Here is a 20082-nt window from a genome sequence, read left to right on the forward strand (position 1 = left end):
TCCCCATCCTGTGCAGCATGGAAGAAACAACCCAATGATTGACTTGTTGACCTGAAGATCATATCTCTTAAGCAAGTCCTACATTTTTATAATGCAAGTGAGGCTTAATGTCAAAATCTGCTTTTAATAGTCCTTTGGATTTTCAAAGCTTAATTTTGAAATGGGAAAATGTACTGTAGATGTAGCCATTTGCTGTTAAGAGTTCACTGCAGGCCTGTGCTTAAATTATTTTTATGGTTTATAGGTTGTGTGAACAATTTGAACAAGCATCAGTGCACTTATGGGACCTACTGGAAGGCAAAGACAAGAAAGTCGGGGCCACAACTTGTGAGTATCTGAATCCAATTGTGTGTTTTTGGCAGGATGACAAAGTGAGGTTGTGACCAAAGATGGAGTATTTTTGTTCAGATTTTTTTTGTAGGATTCTTTATTTCCAGATATGGCACAAGCAGGGCTATGGTCAGTTACAACAAATTATGAGACAGTCTAGCTAATTTTCACAGCTCAAGATAAAGGCAGAATAATGCATGCTACGAGGTGGTCCAAATCTGTGCGATTTGATTTCTGCTGTTGTACTTGGATAGGGACCTAACATAAGAACTTAAGAAATAAGAGCAGGAATAGGCCACTTGGCCCCTCGAGCCTGCTCCGCCATTCAATACGATCATGATTTCCCTTTCATAAAACCATGCTGACTCTGCTTGACTGCATTATGATTTTCCAAATGCCCTGCTACTGCTTCCTTAATGAAGAACTCCAGCATTTTCCCAATGACAGATGTTAGGCTAACTGGTCTATAGTTTCCTGCTTTCTGTCTCCCTTCTTTCTTAAACTGCTAATGTAACACCCCTATTTTCCAATCCGCTGGGACCTCTCCAGAGTCCAGGGAATTTTGGTCTGTTGCACCAATGCATCCACTATCTCTGCAGCCACTTCTTTTAAGACCCTGGGATGCAGGCCATCTGGTCCAGGGGACATGTTGTCTTTTAGTCCCATTATTTTACCAAGTACTTGTGTGTTGCCAGACAGTGGTTGAGCAATTGTAGGAGCCATTTCTTTGCTTGCTGTCCAAAATGCTTTATCTGCTCCGTTGCTATGTTGTCAAGACCAATTGCTTGACAACATAGCAACGGAGCAGATAAAGCATTTTGGACAGCAAGCAAAGAAATGGCTCCTACAATTGTTCAACCACTGTCTGGCAACACACAAGCTACCTAATATCTGGCAGAAGGCACATGTAATAGCACTATTAAAGCCTGGAAAAGATCCCTCAGATCCTAAAAGTTTTCGGCCAATTTCACTGCTTTGCCACACCTATAAGCTGTTTGAACGCCTGATACTCAATAGGATAGCACCAACTGTAGATGAGAAGATCATTCCAGAGCAAGCAGGTTTCCGCCCCGGCAAATCAACAACAAGCCAACTGCTCAACCTCACACAACACATCGAAGATGGTTTTGAGCAAGGGATGGTAACGGGTGCTGTTTTTGTAGACCTGTCAGCAGCATACGATAGTGAACCATAGACGTCTCCTCTGCAAGATTCTAGAGATGACAAAAGATATTCACTTAACAGAGCTGTTAGAAAGCATGCTTCAGAATCGCCAGTTCTATGTTGAACTAGGTGGGAAGCGCAGCAGGTGGCGTATTCAGAAGAATGGTCTTCCTCAGGGAAGCGTGCTTGCACCGCTGCTGTACAACATCTACACGAATGACCAACCTATAGACGGTGTCACACGCCGTTTTATATATGCTGATGACTTACGTGTCACTGCCCAAAGCACTGATTTTAACACCGTGGAGAAAACGCTTTCTGAGGCCTTGGAGAGACTAAAATCCTACTATGAAGAAAACCACCTTCGCGCAAACCCATCAAAGACGCAAGTTTGTGCATTCCACCTCAGAAACCGTGAAGCCAAATGCCAGCTGAAAGTAACCTGGTGTGGAGCAACACTGACGCATTGCGAGCACCCTATCTACTTAGGAGTCACCCTTGACCAATGCCTCACCTTCAAGAACCATATCGAGAAGACAAAGGCAAAAGTGAGCGCACAAAACAACATCCTGAATAAGCTCACTAACACAAGATGGGGAGCAAGCCCGAAAACATTGCGAACCAGTGCACTTGCTCTTTGCTATTCCACTGCCGAATACGCCTGCCCGGCATGGGAAAGGTCTACTCATGCCAAGAAGATGGATGCCGTTCTGAATGCAAGCTGCCAATTTATCACCGGTTGCTTAAAGCCAACAGCCTATATATCCTGGTGGGTATCGCTCCCCCTGATGTAAGAAGAACAGTAGCCAGCAAGAAAGAGCGACTCCATCAAACATCAGATGAGAGGCACCCTCTGCATTGTCACACACCTACACCCAGCCGCCTAAAGTCAAGGAAGAGCTTCATGAACAGTGTTGTTCCATTACAATCAACCTTATCTGAAGCCCGCATCGCCTTGTGGAAAGACCGGCTCGCCAGTTTTGAACAACCCCCAGCGATGGAAATTTTACCTGATGAAAGCCTTCCCCCAGGAGCTAATTGCAACTGGGCAACCTGGAAGTGCCTTAACAGACTTAGGACCGGTGTAGGTTGCTCAAAGGTGTCGCTAAGCAAATGGGGATATTCAACCAGCCCGACAACTTGTGAATGTGGAACTGAGGCACAGACTATGCAACATCTCCTGCAATGCCCATCGTTAGAGGAACCCTGCACTGTTGCAGATCTTGTCGAATTCAACAACAAGGCGCAAAAATGTGTCCAGTTCTGGCTGGGCTATGTATAGACTGCCCGTGGACACGATAAGAAGATGACCAAGTACTTTTTCCTTGGTGGTGGTGATTGTCTTTAGTTCCCCCTTCCCTATGGCCCCTTGATTATCCATTATTGGGATGTTAGTGTCTTCCACCGTGAAGACAGATGCAAAATATTTGTTCAGAGTCTCTGCCATTTCCCCATTCTCATCCTCTAAGGGACCAACGTTTACTTTAGCTACTCCCTTCCTTTTTATATACCTGTAGCAGCACTTACTTTCTGTTTTAATATTTCTTGCTAGTTTACTCTCTCAATTCATCATCTCTTTTTTGTCATCCTTTCCCAATCCTCTGGCCTCCCACCAATCTTGGCAACATTGTATGCCTTCATTTTCAATTTGATACCTTCCTTTACTTCCTTAGTTAGCTACGGATAGTGCTTCCTTCTCTTAAAATCTTTCTTTCCCGCTGGAATATATTTTTGTTGAGAGCTATGAAATATCTCCTTAACTGTCTGCTACTGCATTTGAACTGTCTTACCTTTTCATTTATTTTTCCAGTCCACTTTAGCCAGTTCTGCCCTCATGCCATTGTAATTGCCTTTGTTTAAGATTGGGACACTGGTTTGAGATACAACTTTCTCCCAAGTAGTTCAAAGTATTTGGCACAGAATAATGAAGCAGGTCATCCTAAATGATTCGAATATCGTATGCAATTGAAGAATTGGGGTTCTTTTGGGGATAGTTGGCTTAATTGACAGCTGTGCCTATGATGTGAAGATGGATTGCATTTGAGAGGGGCATGGCTTTTATGTAAGCCCTTTGGACAGTTCTGTGGCTCAGTCAGTCTGGAAACCATCGGATGTAAACCTATTTGGAGGTTTGTGGTAATGCTTTGCTACATAACCAACCATGTTTCAAGAATCAATTTTATGTTGAAGGCCAGTGTAGGAAGTGTATTTCTTTTTTGTTTTGAGATTTCGAGGAAAATAGTAAAGTTTGTAATTACTATAAATATTCTATACTGAATATTATTCACTTACCTATTCGTTGTTAAATAAATGTTAAATTTGTTGGTTTATAGCCTGAGCTTTCATCTGATGGAATATAGCCATCCATCTTCCAAAACCGAGATCACGAGGCAGCATGTAATATATTCCAGTAAGCTAGTGCTTGGTGGCACACTCTGGTTCATAGGGGATGAGAGGTCTGTTAATGGGAGTGGTTAGTGATGCTGAGCCCCAGGAAATATCTAATGTACAACATGAGTATCAGTGTTTACTAAGGAGGTACATGCTGACAAAATATCGGTAGAAGGTAGAAGCAATGGAAGGGGTGATAATTGATAGACAGGATGTACTAGAAAAGCTACGTATGCTTAGAGTGGATAAGTCGCCTGGCCCAGATGGCTTGCATCCCAGGTTGCTAAGGGAATTGGGGGAGGAGATAGTGGAAGGGCTTGCCGTAATTTTCCAATCTTCCCTAGAATGCGGGGGAGGTGCCTGAGGATTGGAAAGTGGCAAATGTGACACCATTGTTCAAGAAAGGGTGTAAGGACAATCCTAGTAACTACAGGCTGGCCAGTTTAACATCAGTGGTGGGTAAAGTTTTAGAAACAATCAAGAAAAAAGTTAACGGGCACTTGGAGAGGTTTAAGCTAATTAAGGAGAGCCAACATGGATTTGTAAAAGGCAGATCATGTTTGACTAATCTAATTGAACTTTTTGATGAAGTAACCGAGAGGATTGATGAAGGGAATGCAATGGATGTTGTCTGCATGGATTTTTGGAAGGTGTTTGACAAAGTACCACGTAGAAGGCTGGTTAACAAAATTGAGGCTCATGGAATAGGTGGGTCAGTGGCAGCTTGGATCAGGAATTGGCTTAAGGACAGAAAACAGCAAGTTGTGGTAAATGGCTGTTTTTCAGACTGGAGGATGGTCGACAATGGTGTTCCCCAAGGGTCAGTGCGGGGGGGGCCACTGCTTTTTTTGACATATAAATTACCTGGATATTGGAATACAGAGTAGAATTTCTAAATTTTTTGATGACGCCAAACTTGGGGGTGTGGCAAACGGTGAGGATGATACCAATCGACTGCAACAGGATATAAAAAGGCTAGCAGAATGGGCAGACAAGTGGCAGATGGAATTTAATACAGAGAAGTGAGAGGTGATGCATTTTGGCAGAAGAACAGGGAGAGGCAATATATAATTAATGGCACAGTTTCAAAGAGTGTGCAGGGACAGAGGAACCTGGGAGTTAATGTGCATAGGTCCCTGAAGGTGGCGGGACATATTGAGAGTGGTTAGCAAAGCATATGGGATCTTGGGCTTCATAAATAGGGGTATTGAGTACAAAAGTAGAGAAGTTATGCTGAGCCTTTATAAAGCGCTGGTTAGGCCACAACTGGAGTATTGCATCCAGTTCTGGTCACCACACTTCAGGAAGGATGTGAAGGCCCTTGAGAGGGAGCAGAGGAGATTTACCAGAATGGTTCCGGGGATGGGGGATCTTCGCTACAAGGACAGGTTGGCGAAGCTGGATTTGTTTTCATTAGAGCAAAGGAGGTTGAGGGGTGATTTGATAGAGGTGTACAAGATTATGACGGGTTTGGATAGGGTAGACGGGGAAAGGCTGTTCCCACTAGTTAATGGTACAAGGACTAGGGGGACACAAATTTAAGGTTTTGGGCAAGAGATACGGGGGGATGTGAGGGAAAACTTTTTTACGCAGCGAGTGGTGAGGACCTGGTGCTCTCTGCTGATGGAAGTGGTGGAAGCGGAGACACTCAATGTTTTCAAGGGGAGACTGGATAGGCGCTTGAGGGAAATAAACTTGCAGGGCTACGGGGATGGAATGGGACTGACTGGATTGCTCTGCAGAGACCCGGCACAAACTCGATGAGTCGAATGGCCTCTTTTTTAATTCGTTTATGGGATGTGGGTGTCGCTGGCAAGGCCAGCATTTATTGCCCATCCCTAATTGCCCTTGAGAAGGTGGTGGTGAGCCGCCTTGTTGAACCGCTGCAGTCTGTGTGGTGAAGGCACTCCCACAGTGCTGTTAGGGAGGGAGTTCCAGGATTTTGACCCAGCAACGATGAAGGATCGACGATATACTTCTGCATCAGGATGGTGTGTGACTTGGGGGGAACTTGGATGTGGTGGTGTTCCCATGGGCCTGCTGCCCTTGTCCTTCTAGGTGGAAGAGGTCGTGGGTTTGGGTGGTGCTGCTGAAGAAGCCTTGACGAGTTGCCGCAGTGCATCTTGTAGATGGTACATACTACAGCCACGATATGCCGGTGGTGGAGGGAGTGAATGTATAAGGTGGTGGATAGGGTGCCAATCAAGCGGGCTGCTTTGTCCTGGATGCCGTCAAGCTTCTTGAGTGTTGTTGGAGCTGCACTCATCCAGGCAAGTGGAGAGTATTCCATCACACTCATTACTTGAGCCTTGTAGATGGTGGAACGGCTTTGGGGAGTCAGGGTGAGACACTCGCCGCAGAATACCGAGCCTCTGACCTGCTCATGTTGCCACAGTATTTATGTAGCTGGTCCAGTTAAGTTTCTGGCCAATGGTGACCCCATGATGTTGATGGGGGATTCGGCAATGGTAATGCCATTGAATGTCAAGGGTCGGTGGTTAGACTCTCGCTTGTTGGAGATAGTCATGCCTGGCACTTGTGTGGCGCGAATGTTGCCTGCCACCTATCAGCCCAAGCCTGAAAGTCGTCCAGGTCTTGTTGCAGTCATCAGCGAACATCCCCACTTCTGACCTTATGTTAGAAGGAAGGTCATTGATGAAGCAGCTGAAGATGGTTGGGCCGAGGACACTGCCCTGAGGAACTCCTGCAGCGATGTCCTGGGGCTGTGATGATTCTGTACTGTTATGACTATGGGGGAAAAATTCAGTTGTTTGCGCCTCCCGTTTGCGCCTCCCGTTAGCGCCTTAAGAGGGCGCTAATAGGGCGCAAAGCAACTCGCGCCCGGGCACGGCGATGTTTGTGCTGCTCGCGAAATTAACTAGACATTTTGCAGCGGCGCTAAACACTACCACCAGATCTCCTGCGCCGGCAGATTGTGACATCAGTCGAGTGCGCAACGCCCCGTTAGCGCCCCGGACCGGATATTGAGTGGCGCCCCCTGCCTTACCGCCTGCCGCTAGCAACGACAGGTTGAGGGGAGCGTTATGCTGTCAGAAAGGGACTGGGGGAGCGCTATTTAAAGGCGACCGCTTCCTGCCTTTTTTTGTCAGTGACATTTTTGCACCACGCATTCTGAGAGAGAGAGAGACTTCTGGAGAGATTCAACACTGTGTGAAGGAGTTTTGCATACTGAGCAGCACTTTGCAGGTTCATTTTGATTTGCCCTTCCTAGTATCGATTTAGAAGAGACTGGGGGCTGCACTCTCTGAGCTCTTTCCCCGGGCCTCTCCATTGTTCTTTCCAGCAGATTTGATGTACAAGTCTCTCCAGGCCGAGATTCAAGGTTGCAATGAGCAGGATGTGGATGGAGAGCAAAATCAACCCTCCCCTTTAAGATAAAAACAGAAAAATGCTGGAGAAACTCAGCAGGTCAAGCAGCATCTGAGAAGAGAGAAACAGAGTTAGCGTTTCCGGTCAATGACCTTTTGTCAGAACTCTCCTTTAAGAACTGGCCGGCGCCAGTGTGTCTGTGTTCCATTGCTGACTGACTCCACAAGAGCTTCGCCAGCGCTCTGAGGTAGCACCTCACTCCTTGGCCTTTGCGCCTTAAGACAGTTGTGAAGCGTCTGATTTAGCGCTCCAATCACCTCTGGGGCGATAAAAGCCAAGTGTACCATCGGAGGCGATAATTAGCACCAGGCGCTAAATTTTGCGCACAGCCGCTAATGGCGCCCCAAACGGGGCGATACTGAATTTTCCCCCCTATGTCTATGTAAAGAAATTTGGTGGAAGCATAACTTTTTTTGCAGCATGTCTCAAAATATAGTTTAGAATCTGTTTCTTGGGAGAAAAGCACTTGATAGTGTACTGTGTGCTCCCCAACAAATTCCTTTTTCATTCACCTGCTAAAACTCAATTTTGTCCTTTTGGTATGATTGCTGAGATGTAAGCTTCTCCACAGCCTTTGCAGTAGACATACTAAATAGGAGTTGTGCTTGTTGGTCGAGGCATTTTGCAAGATAAATAAAATGCGTAGCAATTTAGACCTTGGCGCTCCGCCTCCTAAAAATACTTTAATTCTGTGGTAAGCAGCTGAGAGCTGAGTTTGCTTTTGGAGAGTAGGGTAAAACTGCAATAGGATATCATCTTGGAGTTTCTTTAATTTACTTGCATATGGTCCTAAGAAGTCAGCTTTTATTGGCTTAAGGTGAGGTGATGGGGGGGGGGGTGGGGGTTGTTGGTGTCAATATAATTTGCCCACTATGGCCGGTGAAACCAACAAATTTGTAAAAAGCACCGAGGGTATCTTCATCCTCTGTCTTGCCACTTCCTGCTCTGTCTGAATGCCCCATTACTCACACCGCAGTAATGATCCAAATGGGAAATGACTTCCAACATGATCTTATACTTTTTAGTACAAAATGAGCACCAAATCGTGCTGCATCGGGAAGCATGCTGCAATTCTGCACTTTTTTCCCCAAGGCAAACAGAGCATGGCTATTCCTTGCTAATCTTCTAGACTGAGCTGATTTATGAATGATGGAAGTTAAATGGCCCTAAATATTCAAGATCTAGATTGCAGTCAGCTGCAGTAACACCACTATGCACTACGCTGAAAGATTGCAAACGACTATCAGAATCTGAAGTTCTATATGAACTGTTGCCACATTTTTGTATATTACTATATTGTATATAGATCCTGTTGTCTATACATATTGCAATATATATGTGTGTATATGCAGAGCAGTTTAGAAAAATCAACATCTCTTATTTGAGTGTATGTGTGTACGGGCATAACTAAACAGCCTTGATAAATACTTAAACAGGATTTATGGATTGTAAAACCAGATGCTTTAAATTGCCCTTTTGCTCCAACTGGTTGTGTTCAGTGAAACGCAGATAAGGATAGGGAGTTGTGATGGAGTGCATGGCACGAACGGACTTTTTTTTTGTGCTGAGGATGCGACAAAAAGGTTTTGCTTTTACTTAATTCTGAAATGCCAATGATTGTGATATTACACAGGCCCCCCCCCCCCCCCCCTTTTGACGCGGATAAATGTTTAATTGAAAATTCTTACAGCCCACCACACACTGGGTGTGAAATTGACGAAGCTTGAATAACGATCCACATAAATTCCTTACAGCTTTTCATGCAAAGTCTGACGAGTGAGAGAGAAAGTGCTACAAGGGTTTGATTTCACCAAGATCAGTTATTAAAAGTTCAATAGTCTGGGCTTGTGTGTCAGAATCATTATCAAACCTAATTGCAAAGAATGAAGGGGCGATTGCCATTTTAAACAAGCCTGTTGCTTTCTCTTGCAATGCTTTAGATTTGGGGAATAGATTAAATGAAACTGCTGTGACAGCAGGCGAATGCAACAATACAACCCCCACAGGATTTAATGACAGATAATTGCAGTTTAATGATGTGCGAACATCTGCTTGAACTGCTCGAAATAGCCGGTACGCTTTAAGCGTCACTTTTATAATTGACACCTATGATGACAAATGGTTAGCGCCATTTGCCCGGTATAGGCAGTGGGGGCTGTGTAAGTGGTTGGGAGCTCGAAATTATATATCTTAACCTCAGGAACACCTCCGTTCAGTCCGTAAGGGTGACCCCGAGCTTCCGGTCGCCTGTCATTTTAATTCACCGCTCCATTCCCACTCTGACCTCGCCGTCCTTGGCCTCGTGCATTGTTCCACGGAAGCTCAATGTCAACTCGAGGAACAGCACCTCATCTTCCGATTCGGCACTTTACAGCCTTCTGGATTCGATATCGAGTTCAACAATTTCAGATCATAACCTCGGCCCCTATTACATTTTTACTTATATTTTTTATCCACTCCATTTTTGGGTTTTCCCTCTTTTTCCCCCACCCTTTTTTTCCTCTCTCACATGGCAGCTGTCTCTTATTCTGCCAGAACATTTCACACCTAATCTGAGCCGTCTTTTGTCTCCACTAATCCTATCACCATCTTGTATCGTTTTGAATACCTTTTAATGTCTCTTCACTTCTTTTGTTCTCTCGCAGCCCTGCATTTCGATCTATTTCATTTCCCCTCCAGTTTTGAAAAAGGGTTAGACCCGAAACGTCGACTTTAATTTCTCTCCACGGATGTTGCCTGGCCTGCTGAGTTTTTCCAGCATTTTCTGTTGTTATCTCAGTAGCACACTGCTCACTCCCTATACTTTTTGTTTGAATCTCATCATTGTTTCAATTGATTTATGGTCAATTACCAAGGTATGGCTCCAGAAGAGCCTTTGTATAGAGGGGTGAAAACTGCCTTGCAAAGAGTGAGGAAGACTGTACCTATGGACCATGCTGCTCATTATCCAGATGCTTACTGTTCAGATTATGGCAACAAAATGTGATTGGGTAAACCACTTGGAGCAGGACTGTTGATCATGAAAAATACAATTGATTACGAAATAAATAGATTAAAAAATGGCTGCCGATTTTGTGGTTGCGTAGACCTGACACTATGTAATTGCTACATGCCTTTTATTTGTTGAGTTATTAAGAACTGAGGCCCATAGTCCATAATAGCATTAAGGTGTAAAAGAGAACAGATCAATTGGGAAGTAATAATTAGGTGAGAAGCTCCACATAGGGGAGAGGGTCTAATTGGATAGCTTTTTCAAAGAGCAGGCACAATGGGATGAATGGCCTCCTTTTGTGCTGTATGATTGTGACATTCTTTAGGTCTTGGAAAAGAATGAGCTGGAGTAGGACATTTCTGTGATAACCTTTTGAGTTTAGTGCACAGTATGTAGGGTGTATGGACAGCATTTTTTCACTTTAAAAGGAACAGCACACAGACCATAATAAAATTGATATAGGGAGAAATAAGAGGAAATGTGAAGTTGGAGGCTAGGTGTTTTAAGAGCTTCTCAGAATATGGAAGCAGTATTAAAGTTTTGGAGTTGTTTTGAGGACCAGTTCAGTATGAAAGAAGAAACCTGGACAGCTTCAGGAGGAGATATACGAGCTTTTTTTAAAGTGAGAGGTGATGGAGGCCAAGTATGTTGATAGATGAGGCTGAGCCGTCTGAAGTACCTGTTGGTTAGACTTATGAGACAGGAAGGAAGCACCTTTTAAATTGAAAGAAACATGATTTTTATTGCCGCATGGAAATCATTATGATGCAAAGATTCAACTATTACACTGAGGAAATCGAGGGATCATCAAACGAGGTCATATGGGTCGAATTGAAAAACAAAAAAGGGACGATCACACTGCTGGGAGTGTACTACAGACCCCCAAATAGTGATAGGGATATAGAAGAGCAAATATGTAGACAAATGTCGGAGAAGTGCAAAAACTATAGGGAAGTAATAGTAGGGGATTTCAACTACCCCAATATTAACTGGGATAAATTAGTGTGAAAGGTATAGAGGGTGCAGAATTCCTGAAATGCATCCAGGAGAACTTTTTTAGCCAGTATGTAGCAAGCCCAACAAGTGATGGGGTGGTTCTGGACTTGGTTTTAGGGAATGAAGCTGGGCAGGTAGAAGGCATATCAGTGGGGGAGCATTTTGGTGCTAGTGACCATAATTCAGTCAGATTTAAGGTAGCTATGGAAAAGGATAAGGATAGACGAGGAATAAAAATTCTAAATTGGGGAAAAGCAAATTTTGCTAAGCTCAGAGGGGATTTAGCCATAGTGGACTGGAAACAGCTACTTGAAGGTAAATTGGTGTCAGAGCAGTGGGAGGCATTCAAGGAGGAGATCCGGAGGGTTCAGACCAAATATGTGCCCTTAAAGAAAAAAGGTGGGACTAACAAATCTAGAGCCCCCTGGATATCTAGGGATATACAGGGCAAGATAAAGAAAAAAAGGGAGGTGTATGACGGATACCGAGGGCTCAATACTCCAGAATCTTTAGAGGAGTACAGAAAGTGCAGGGGTGCAATTAAAAAGGATATTAGGAAATCAAAGAGAGAGCATGAAACATTCTTCGCAAGTGAAATCAAGGAAAACCCAAAGATGTTTTATAAATATATTAAGAGTAAGAGGATAACTAAAGAAAGTGTAGGGCCTATTAGAGATCATGAGGGTAATCTGTGTGTGGAGGCGGGAGACGTCAGTAGGGTTCTTAGTGAATACTTTGTGTTTGTTTTCACAAAGGAGAGGGGCGAAGCAGACATTGCTATCGGGGGGAGGAGTGTGAAATATTACATGAAATAAACATAGTGAGAGAGGAAGTATTAAGGGGTTTAGCAACTTTAAAAGTAGATAAATTCCCAGGCCCGGGTGAAATGTATCCCAGGCTGTTAAGCGAAGCAAAAGAGGAAATAGCAGAGGCCCTGACCATCATTTTCCAATCCTCTCTGGCTTCAGGTGTGGTGCTGGAGGACTGCTAATGTGGTACCCTTGTTTAAAAAGGGAGAAAAGGATAGACCGAGTAATTACAGGCCAGTCAGCCTAAGCTCGGTGATGGGAAAATTATTGGAAAGAATTCTGAATGACAGGATAAATCTTCATTTAGAAAGACACGGATTAATCAAGGATAGTCAGCACGGATTTGTTAAGGGAAGGTCGTGTCTGACAAACTTGATTGCTTTTTTTGAGGCCTGCTTGGGACCTCTAGACTGCCGTGCGGCTGCGCAGCTTAGTGGGAATGTTGGTTCAGCCCCAGCTGGAGTAGTGTGTCCAATTCTGGGCACCACACTTTAGGAAGGATGTGAAGGCTTTAGAGAGGGAACAGAAGAGATTTACTAGAATGGTTCCAGGGATGAGGGGTTATAGTTACATGGATAGACTGGAGAAGCAAAGGTTGTTCTCCTTGGAGCAGAGAAGGCTAAGAGGAGATTTGATCGAGGTGTTTAAAATCATGAAGGGTTTAGATAGAGTAAATAAAGAGAAACTGTTTCCAATGGCTGAAGGGTCGATAACCAGAGGACACAGATTTAAGGTGATTGGCCAAAGAACCAGAGGCGACATGAGGAACAAATGTTTTACACAAGTGGTTAGGATTTGGAATGCACTGCCTGATAGGGTGGTGAAACAGATTCAATAGTAGCTGTCAAAAGGGAATTGGATAAATACTTGAATGAGAAAAAGGTGCAAGGATATGGGGAAAGAGTGAGACTAACTGGATTGTTCTTCGAAAGAGCTAGCGCAGACTCAATGGGCCGAACTGCCGCCTTTTGTGCTGTACTATTCTATGATTCTATGTGACAGTTAATTTGTGCACAGCAAGAAACTGCAAACAGCAAATGAGATGAATGACCAGTTAATCTGTATTTGTAAGGAAATGGTAGATGCATTGCTGGTCATCTTCCAACATTCTATAGATTCTGGAACAGTTCCCATGGATTGGAGGGTAGCTACTGTAACCCCACTATTTAAAAAAGGTGGTAGAGAGAAAACGGGGAATTTTTCAGCGGTAAGCCGGACATCGATAGTGGGGAAAATGCTACAGTCCATTATAAAAGATGTAATAGCAGAGCACTTGGAAAACAGTGACAGGATCGGACAAAGTCAACATAGATTTACAAAAGGTAAATCATGCTCGACTAATCTACTGGAATTTTTTGAGGATGTAACTAGTAGAATAGATAAGGGAGAACCAGTGGATGTGATGTATTTGGACTTTCAGAAGGCTTTCGATAAGGTCCCGCAAAGTTAAAGCACATGGGATTTGGGGGTAAGGTACTGACTCGGATAGAGAACTGGTTGGCAGACAGGAAGCAAAGAGTTGGAATAAATGGGTCTGTTTCCGAGTGGCAGGCAGTGACTAGTGGGGTACGGCCGGGATCGGTGCTAGGATCTCAGCTATTCACAATATATATTAATGATCTAGACGAGGGAACTAGATGTAATATCTCCAAGTTTGCAGACAACACAAAGCTGGGTGGGCATGTGTGCTGTGAGGAGGACGCAGAGAAACTCCAGTATGATTTTGGACAGGTTGGTTGATTGGGCAGATGCAGTATAATGTGGATAAATGCGAGGTTATCCACTTTTGTGGCAAAAACAGGAAGGCAGATTATTATCTGAACAGCAATAGATTGGGAGAAGGGGAAGTGCAACGAGACCTTGTGCACCAGTCGCTGAAGGTAAGCATGCAGGTGCAGCAGGCGGTTAAGAAAGCAAATGGTATGTTGGCCTTCATAGCGAGAGGATTTCAGTACAGGAGCAAGGATGCCTTGCTGCAGTTGTACAGGGCCTTGGTGAGACCACACCTTGAGTATTGTGTGCAGTTTTGGTCGCCTTATCTGAGGAAGGATGTTCTTGCCATGGAGGGAGTGCAGCGAAGATTCACCAGAATGATACCTGGGATGGCAGGAATGACTTATGAGGAGAGATTGGGTTGATTGGGCTTATACTCGCTGGAGTTTAGAAGAACGAGAGGGGATCTCATTGAAACTTATAAAATTCTAACAGGACTAGACAGACTAGATGCAGGAAGGATGTTCCCGATGGCGAGGGAGTCCAGAACCAGGGGTCACAGTCTAAAGATAAGGGTAAGCCATTTAGGACAGATGAGGAATTTCTTCACCCAGAGAGTGGTGAACCTGTGGAATTCTCTACCACAGAAGGCCGTTGAGGCCAAATCATTAAATATATTCAAGAAGGAGTTCGATATATTTCTTAAGGCTAAAGGGATCAAGGGATATGGGGAGAAAGCAGGGACAGGGTACTGAATTTGGATGATCAGCCATGATCTCATTAAATGGTGGAGCAGGCTCGAGGGGCCGAATGGCCTACTCCTGCTTCTATCTTCTATGTTGGGAGTTGGTTGAGGGAGGTATGTTGGCCAGAACACACTATTCCTCCTTGAATAGTATCTTTTATATTCACCTTAACCAGAAGTTCAGGGTCTCATGTGAAAATCAGCACTTTTGGTGATGCAGAAGTCCAGGTATTGCACTGGAAGTGTTCATCCAGATTGTTTTCAAATCCAGTGGGACTTGGACTACAATCTTCTGATTCAGAAGCACAGTTGCTACCAACTGAGCTAAGCTGACACTTGAGATCATGTGCAGAGGGCATGTGGTCTGAGGGAGATGGGTGAATATAGACTAGAATCATCACAAAAAAACAGACACAGATGAATAATGAGTGGAGGAAGTCATTTATATGAAAAGGGTACAAAGTGGAACAAGGGACAGTCCTGGGGAGCCTGTGAATTAGTATAAAGCGTCTAAGAGTGATCCATCAAATATAGCAGAAAGAATAATTTGAGGAAACAGGATTGTCATGAACATTGGTTTGATGGGAAGCAGGTATAATTTGTTTCAAAGTGATCTACCCTGTCAAAGGCATTTGAAATGGCAAGGCATAAATAAACCAGTGAGTGCACAGTAAGCAATTCTTGTAGAATAACATGTCAGTGAATGCTGATTGGATGAAAAGTAATTTTAAATCGTTAGTTGGTAGCCCATTAATTTTAAAATATCTCAACATTGTGATATAAGACAACAGTGTGCAATAGTTGTTGTGGTCACCATTAGTATTCTTGTCAAACCTTTTGGTGATATATAGAACTTTTTTGTAATGCACCTTAAGATGTCTCGTCCACTCATGTGAAGCTTAACTTGGCCCCAGTGCTTATTGCATATAAGTCTCTTCTGATTCTAGTCAGTAGGAGTGGCTTACTGCTGAGTTCTAGAAGATAAATTGTTCTAGAAAATTGGATGTTTTCAATTTCTGAAGCTCTGGCACTCATGAACTTGATGAAACATTTTGGTGATATGTGTATCTTGCTATCTGTACTACATTTCCCACTGGAGCATTTGGTTCACACTAAAAGTACCCAGCTTTAAATTTGGCATACTGGAACCTTTTCCCTCTTGGAAATGGGATGTTGCTTTGGCTTGAATCTTCGGAATTGGGTCTGTAATTCAGATCTAAAAGGGGCAGGATTTTGTCATTTGACATGAGGCCAGTTATAAAATTGCATTTCTTATATGAATGAATTTAAGCTTCACTGCCCATGCTAATTTCTGCAGTGTGAAATTGGATAAAGTTCACATGGACTAAGACATCAGATGGTATAAAATTCCTGAACATAGTCTGATTTCTCATGGTAGATGTAGTGCCTTGGCCTAAGGTGTGCAAGATAAATGATGTCAAAAAATGAGCAACATAAGTAATTGCTTTCAGCAGAGTCAAATACTGAAGTAATTTCTAATTTCCAGACAAGAGCCTGAAGGCAATTGTCAACAGACTCCTACAGAGTGGCTACTTTGACAGCATTCATAATCACCAGAATGGTGTGTGTGAAGAAGAGGAACCGTCCCCTGTACCTGTTGAAGAACAGCCTCCAGAACCAGGTATAGAACTAATATGGTCTTTCTCAGTTAAATAGGGTATTTGTGTTTCAATGTATGAATTTTAATGTATTACTGCTTTTTGCTTTGCAGAAGCTTTCCTTCACGTTGGCTACAAACACTGTTGTATAGTAGGTCGCTAACAGAGTGCCTGGGTTGACTGATATTTCTCTCCTCCAACCATAAGCTTGTTCAAGCCTGACTGATTCAAATGTAAAATGTTAATTCATGTGGATTTATAAATTGCCCAAATTCACACCTTTTTATAAATATTCTTACTGTGCACCTCATTCATTTCTCTCTTTGGAAATATACTTTAACAATGATGATCAATCTATCTGTCACCCTTGGGCAATGCGGCTCCCGCAAGACCTAAATTTTGAAGCCCAGCGAAGTCCCATTTATTCTTGTATTGCTTATTTGCTGTTTTTGTTGATCTGGAGGCTTGGAAGAACTGTTTTTGGTGGAGTTGCTTCATTAGTGGAACAACCCTAATTTCAGAACACCAAAATCTATTTGCATCAGCAAGTTGGGAACAAAATGGGAGGATAAATTTAAACTTTGTATGGCCCCAAGGTTCCATAGTACGTGCTTATCTGACCCATGAAGACAAACACCTGGACGTCTTCCTTTTATAACTATCTGTTGCAGGCTCAAGAGGATTGTGCTTTACCTGAAATAAAGGTATTAATGCCAGCAAAAACGATTGCTGCTGTCTTCCTTTGTTTTCATTTCCATTTATGAATAAAAACTTGGCTGCAAATAATCCTTTTAATTTGTATGGGTGAGTGAGTCTGACTTCAGTTTAAATATTCAAATTAACTCTGATTTTAATGGTAAGTAAGCAGCTTATGAGATGGTATGTCTTGCAATACATCAGTATAATCCCCATCGCTTACAGCCAACACAATTTTCCACTATACTCGTTGGACAGTTAAAAGGGGTAGTGCTATTATTATTGAACAAGACTGTAGCATTTAAACCATACCTGCTAAAAAGTTAAATACATATGTTAAAACAAATCCTGGGTTTCATAACCTTTGAGGAGCCAGGGCAACACATTTTCTATCCACAGCTCTGCACCTGCAGCACCTGAGTGTGCACTGTTGTGGCGAGATTTCCATCTCTGAAGCCAACCTTCTGTGGGAATAAATCAGGCTTGCCAACTGCTTGGGCTACAAGGGGGCCACTGATAAGTGCACCTCACCCATATGCATTTTGAAACCAGCAGAGAAGTGCCTCCTCGACTTCCCCATTCTTGCCCTCACATTTCCTTTCTCTTTTTGGATTGGAATTCTGATGCCATTCATTGTGCAACTTTTCACGCTGTTTCAGCAAGTCCAAGATGGTAGATTTTGGAAGGCTGAGGGTGCTGTGCTAGGTCGTGCTGGCTTATTTTGGGCAGCTCATCAATTTTAGTGCCGAGGTGCATGGCTTTCCTCTTTCCAGTCATGTTTGCTTCTGCAATCGGCACTGAGTAGGGAATTGCACCGTAACGCGGCGTGAACGATTGAGCTGTTTCTGCCCGAAATACATGGTGCGCTTAACATGCTGTAGGCGGCAACTTTGTAATTGACTATAATGAAAATAAAAAATGGTTAGCGCTTTTCCGATTTAAACATGGATGGTTTAAGTGGTGGGGACCAATGTTCCCGTCTGGCAGACCCATGCAGCTGGCTCACCGGCTTTTAAATACAAAAACTGCGCATATGTGGATTTTTGAATGGGCCACGCAACCTGTTTAATTACAGGGAGCACTGATGGGGACTGTACGATTAAACTTCGGTTCGAGTGTTATGTTATTGTAAGTGGATCTTTTCAGGTAGATGTTTGCAGTGACTAATTTTCAGCTGTGGCTCAGTTGGTAGCACATTTGCTTCTGAGTCAGAAGGTTATGGGTTCAAATCCCACTCCAGAGACTTGAGCACATAATCTAGGCCGATGCGCCTGTGTAGTACTGAGGGAGGGCTGTACTGTCTTTTAGCTGAGACGTTAAACCTGCCCTCGGGTGGATGTAAAAGATCACATGGTGCTATTTTGAAGTGCACGGGAGTTCTCCCGGGTGTCCTGGCCAATATTTAAACCTCAACCAACGTCATTAAAACAGATTCTCTGGTCATTATCTCATTGCTGTTTGTGGAACCTTGCTGTGTGCGCAAATTGGCTGCCTGTTTCCTACATTACAGCAGTGACTAAACTTCAAAAGCACTTAATTGGTTGTAAAACGCTTTGGTTTGCTACAAGGTTGTGAAAGGCGCTATATAAATGCAAGCATTTTCTTTCATATAGAATGTTTGGTTATTTTTCAAGTGTCCTGTTTTGGTTTAAAAATATATAATTTTAACCATACTTTTGCAGAACCTGAAGCAGTTGAAGAATATGTGGAGCAAACTGATGTAGAGGCAAGAGAGGTGAGCGGCATTCTGCTCCCAGTTACCAGATGTTACAGGAATGTGAATAAGGGATAAGCTATCTCCTAAAACTCCATATGTTTCATTATTTTCTAATCATATGTGAGCTGTATACAGGCTGTAGGTGGCCATATTTTCTCTTGATCTCTTTCACTTTGTAGTTAAGATGCATTAAAGCTCTGGTTCAGTATCTTGCTGAAAATTAAACCTAGTACATACACAAGTGGTCTGCGCTGTTCCCTGAGCTCTCCTATGCTGAAAGAAAGGCTGGTTGGAAATGACAACAATCAGTGAGAAAGGTGACTCTTGAGTTTCAGCCAGGAGTGTTTGATCTGTGCAGATTAGAAAGTTTCACTCCTTCAGCTTCACAATACTGTTTGCTAGGTTTTATCAATACCTCATAGAATTAAGGTGAAGATCTGATGCCAATTCCACAAGCAAGACTAAAAGCCTGATCCTCTGAAAAAGGAGTAATTCACTGTCACTTCTGAATGTTAATGGGTTTAGAATGAGGTTTTAAAAAAAAGTTATGTCTTGAAGCTCACTGGATGGCAAATTATATTTGACTTTCCTTGAACTCACTGGTTGGAGAGAGGCTCCACTCTAAATTCTGGTTAATTGACCTTTGACTAGCTCTGGAGAAACTTTGACTCTATGCACATACCATGCTATTGAAAGTTGCAGTACCCTCTTTAATCACCCTCTTGGGAATCCTACATCGAGGTTGTAGCATACAGCGGGTGTATTCTGTGCTTGAGTAAGTGCTAAAGATATGCTTGTGAGGAGCAACTGTATTTAACAAATTGGGATCAGGTTCGTTCTGATTGAAAATTAGGTAGCTGGGTCATTTCTTTTTGGAAACTACGACACTGAAGTTTTATTTGCTGCGTTTGTTTCATTTGAAAGGAAGTGCTTTTGTGCAGAGGTTTAGCTTGTTTCTTAGAACCAAGAGTAGTTGCCAAACTAGGCAATGCTCAGTAGTAAACAGACAAACGAGTTGAGTAGTAGAACATGTTCATTTGCAAGAAAATTACAGCTCATACTATTTGTTCCTTTTTGCAGCCCAATATGCATGTGTGATTTGTATAGCAACTAGCTACATGGAGCAAAGTTCTAAGAATTGTTGTTTTGACCAGGCAACTCGGCATGATCAGTGTTGGGAATGCTGGGGTGCTTCAAGCTGGCTTGGGAATTCAGATCATTAAAATTCTCAGTTTCTGTACTATTTTTGTAATTCCCTTTCTCTATGTGGATGCAGTAGGTGAGCCTCCATGTACAACGTTTCTAGCTCTTGATTCTTTCTCCGACTTGGTGGTACTTAGATTAGATTACATTTTTGTTGTCGCGTGAAATCTCTCTTCCCTCCTGCATCCAAAGACCTATGGGTGTGGTTCAAAACAAAGTCTTTGTAGTGTAAGGAGAGCAGTTAGCCAGTATAGCAGCACAGATTTGTTGAAATGAATCCTAATTATATGTGGAGCTTTAAAATCACCTTAAGAATG

The 20082-nt window shown here is 43.1% G+C and overlaps 1 protein-coding gene across 7 annotated transcripts in view; it reads left to right on the plus strand.

Annotated features, from left to right (window-relative positions):
• The window catches only part of caprin1b (cell cycle associated protein 1b), a 121355-nt gene that overhangs the window by 38101 nt on the left and 63172 nt on the right, over positions 1 to 20082 (plus strand). For all 7 annotated transcript variants that reach the window (XM_086008049.1, XM_086008053.1, XM_086008050.1 and 4 more), the window contains exons 5-7: positions 245 to 327; positions 16038 to 16172; positions 18528 to 18580. In XM_086008049.1, the coding sequence (XP_085864175.1) occupies positions 245 to 327; positions 16038 to 16172; positions 18528 to 18580 (271 nt within the window). The remainder of the gene's footprint in view (positions 1 to 244; positions 328 to 16037; positions 16173 to 18527; positions 18581 to 20082) is intronic.

Source organism: Somniosus microcephalus, chromosome 15 (assembly GCF_052327205.1).
Source record: "Somniosus microcephalus isolate GS21.2 chromosome 15, FLI_Smic_1.0, whole genome shotgun sequence".
NCBI classification, from domain to species: Eukaryota; Metazoa; Chordata; class Chondrichthyes; order Squaliformes; family Somniosidae; genus Somniosus; species Somniosus microcephalus.